This window comes from Mixia osmundae (assembly GCF_000708205.1).
Source record: "Mixia osmundae IAM 14324 unplaced genomic scaffold scaffold_22, whole genome shotgun sequence".
Taxonomy (NCBI): Eukaryota; Fungi; Basidiomycota; class Mixiomycetes; order Mixiales; family Mixiaceae; genus Mixia; species Mixia osmundae.
Genome location: NW_014575542.1, coordinates 1 through 3498, shown reverse-complemented (window position 1 = coordinate 3498; position 3498 = coordinate 1). Strand labels below are relative to the sequence as shown.

Sequence of the window (3498 nt, the reverse complement as noted above, 5' to 3'; positions counted from 1 at the left end):
TTCTGGCGGTAGACGATCGGAGCTGTACGTAAGGGTGACGATGCCCCGCTTGTTGCTGGATTCTTGCGTTCTATTCGCACCTCTGACAACCGAGACCCAATAGATCTTTTTGCCGCCCATGCCATGGCGCGCAGCAAGCAAGATCGCGTGAGGTATACGGCCTTGCGCTGTATTTCGTCGAGGCCTCAGCTTCTTCGCCTCTCGACAACACTGCTCTGCTACCTTCGCACTTATCGTCGATCGGTCGCATGGCTAGAAGACGATCTTGAGTCGCTGACGCTTGGGCCAGACGGACGCTCGGGCAAGTGCTTATCTTGGAGTACAGCGCGCAGTCGCAGCTCCAGACGTGGCTGCCACAGTCCAGTCGGCCCCAGAGATGATCCCATACGTTGGGCTGCTTGAGCACAGTCAGACAGAAGACGCCTGCAGGAAGCTTCGTACCTTTGTTGGCCGACGGAAAGCCCACAAAGAGGGTGTCATTCGTACGATATTACCGGCTTGCTTCAGCTCCGCGAACCTTTCCCGCCGTGCGAGATCAGTCTCATCGTCGGTCTCCAGTCCAGACGAGTCTGACGATTCGTCGCTTGAGGCAACAATCTCTGCTAAGCTTCGACCTGACGACCGAACAGCAGCGCGCTCGCTGCCAGCGATGCTGCCAGAGGATGCGGCGCCCGATTTTGAGCAAGGCGGCGCTAAAGGAGACGTTTTCGAGGGTATGGTGGGCGGCTCTTCCGGCTGAGCGACGTCGTTCAGGTCAGGTCTATCGTCAATTCTCATGTCCTCGTCTGCCCAAGGATCATCGGCTCCACTGCCGCCATACTCTTCCGTACGTGGCTCTATATCATGAAACTCAATGATATCAGATATCATCGCATTTGCCTGCTGATCTGCGGCGGCATGTGCACTGCTCGTATCGGATTCCTCATCTGTTGACGATTCGCTTTGCAGGCTTGCAGGCGCCTTCTCCGAGGGGCGGAGATCCAGGTCTTGCCACCAGTATCGAGTTTGAGAGAGTGGTTGTACATTTTGCACGTCATCCAGGCTTCCGATGCTCTCGTCGTCCTCATCCGACGACGGCAGGTTTCTGCTGGTATAGCGATGTATCCGCGTTCTGGGACCTCTAGAATGGTTCGGAGACAGTCCGGACGGTCCGCGCTTGCGGCTTGGCTGGCGCAGCATAGCTTGTGCACGTAGCGAAGCCGGACGGGGGACGGATAGCCAGATACAGACCGCCGCTAGGTCTGTGGACGGTCACCGAACTANCGACGTGGCAGCTACGTGTCACAGAAAGAGCCCGGCGCGGGCTTCCGGATGACGTCGTGCCTACGTAGAAATTACTTGCAGCAGCGCTACCAGCTTGGTACCTCACCCGTCCAGGCTTTCAACACCTCTCACCCCTGACTGCGTTTCTGGAGCATCTCCAGATACATTTTAGCGGCCGTTTCGTTGCTTTGCACTTCCACTGCAGGGCTTTGCGACCCCAAATATTGCTTCAAAAAGCAGCGGCCGGTCCTCGAGCTCGGCGCCTGCGGGACCTCTGTCGTTTCAAGAGAAGATGATCAATGGTCGGACGTACCATCCCAGGCTACTTGCATCTATCTAGGGGACCTACCGACTTGGCTCGCTCGCTTCCGGCTCGCAGCGCCGAAAACCAGTCAAAGCTGGCTGCAAACCCGGGCTCAGGCTTCGCGCCGCTGTCGAAGCCCAGTTGGCCCTTTCTAAGTTTGTCCTGCGTCTTTTAATGCTATTCTTGGGCGCTTAGCATACGATGCGGCCGAGCTCTGGCCCCTTGCCTTTTCGAAAATCTAAAAGATTTTGCACGGCTCTTGCGCAGCTCAGATTGGGTTGCAGCCTTTTTCACCAATATGTAGATATGCTGGGCATCATACCACACCGCCGCAGTAATCATAGCTTGATTGATTGTGATTTGCAGTTCATACGTAAGCTCATCGAAAAGATCCGGAAGCGCCGCGGCGGGCTCAGCATGCGTTCAAATCATACCAAACCATCAGCAAAGCCTCTTATTGTTGCGACACATTCTCTATAGACGTTTTGGAGCACCAGCATTGATACTTATGGCTCCAGCGGGCTTCCTGTAAATCAAGCCCAGTGGACGCCACTCTAAATGCACAAAAACCTGATTTGCTCGGTCCGTTTGCTTCGCGAGCGTCTCATATTCCGTCATATCATAGTACGATATGCAATACACCTTGTGGTTTCAATGGTCGGACCTTCCCTTTGCATGCCAAAATTGCGATGCGTTCGGCGCGGAAAGTGTTAGCATTCAGTATCTAAACATACCCGGCTTTCTGGCCAATTTGATGTTTCCCAAAGTTTGCAAACCAAATATGGGCAGATCCGTCGGACTCTCAGGATTGCTCTCATGCCACTTACAGGCCCATCAGGTGCATGCTGTGCCGTGTAGAGTCAAAAAAGTGGTATTTTGGCCGCTGTGTGGTAAGCTGAACACAAAGCCACCGAAACGCAATGCAATGGCCATTTGACTGCATTGACGGAATCAGAGTAAGTACAAGAGCCTTCGATGAGCTGTGCGCTGTGCTTTGACCATTGCCTGAGCAGCAGTAGTGCCCGGCACCATTCGGCCGGGCAATGGGTAGAAGGTACGCCAACACCGTACAGGTCAATCTCATAATCTCACAAAGAGCTCAAGGGTGCATCGTATGTCTTCACGCCGTTGCTGAGCTTTTTGAGTGATTCGAACCCGATTTGAGGAAGAGCCAACGAGATTTCTCGAATACGAGCAGGTCGGTGAGCAGTCTAACATCTGTAGGCAAGCGAAATCACCTTACCGAACGTCAGCGTTTGCTTGTGTCAATAGCTGCAATGTCAAACCATACTCGTGAAGCGTACCATACTGGATAATCGCCGTACGCATGGGTATCGAGCATAGCTGTGGATTGGCCCGAAGCAAAAAAGCTGATGTAGATCGCTCCGAACGTCGTCGGGGGTACCTCGACTGCGCAGGGAGCACCTTTGGAGCGGTACGCATACGCTCGCACAACATGGCAGTAGTCCTGGCGGTGCAAGCCGTACCAGCCCCCAAGCTGCCAGAGCGGCAGCGAATTATTTCGAGCCGGCAATGCAGGACGAAGACGTCCCGCCTGAAGGTTTGGCCGGACTGGTCCCTGCTGTATATTGTCAAAAGTCTTTTCGACTGGCGACGAAGCGACATGTGTCGGCTGTCAAGCTGCAGTGGATCGGCGAACTGCTGAAGAGCCAAATCTGAGCCGGGACTTCGAGAAGGTCAAGTCAGGTCACTAAGAGACCGAACAGTCACTGATGAGGCACTTGTATCGGTGTAAGCAGGGCAAAGAGTACAAGGCAGCTGCCAAGCCGAGCAGGTCGAACGGCTTTTGGGGCGCCAAAGTGGCAAAGAGCCCCAAGAACTGCAGCTCTCAGCGGAGGCGCAACGCTGTCTTAGCCTTCAAGCTCAAGCACACGCCCTCATAGACAGCATACCATGGTGCACCATACTTC

The 3498-nt window shown here is 54.4% G+C and overlaps 2 protein-coding genes across 2 annotated transcripts; both read right to left on the bottom strand.

The window, feature by feature from the left end:
- Nucleotides 1–96: 96 nt before the first annotated feature.
- L969DRAFT_36550 (uncharacterized protein) lies at nt 97–1179 on the bottom strand (the record flags this gene model as incomplete). The annotated part of the gene is made up of 3 exons (XM_014709193.1): nt 97–167; nt 223–394; nt 442–1179. Coding segments are annotated over 3 exons (981 nt in total), but the record flags the coding sequence as incomplete, so codon positions are not given.
- Nucleotides 1180–2493: 1314 nt separating this feature from the next.
- Nucleotides 2494–3436, bottom strand: L969DRAFT_91241 (uncharacterized protein). Its single transcript, XM_014709192.1, has one exon. The coding sequence runs from the start codon at nt 3191–3193 to the stop codon at nt 2807–2809; it is 387 nt and encodes a 128-aa protein (XP_014564678.1). The 5' UTR covers nt 3194–3436; the 3' UTR covers nt 2494–2806.
- Between the last annotated feature and the right edge of the window lie 62 nt (nt 3437–3498).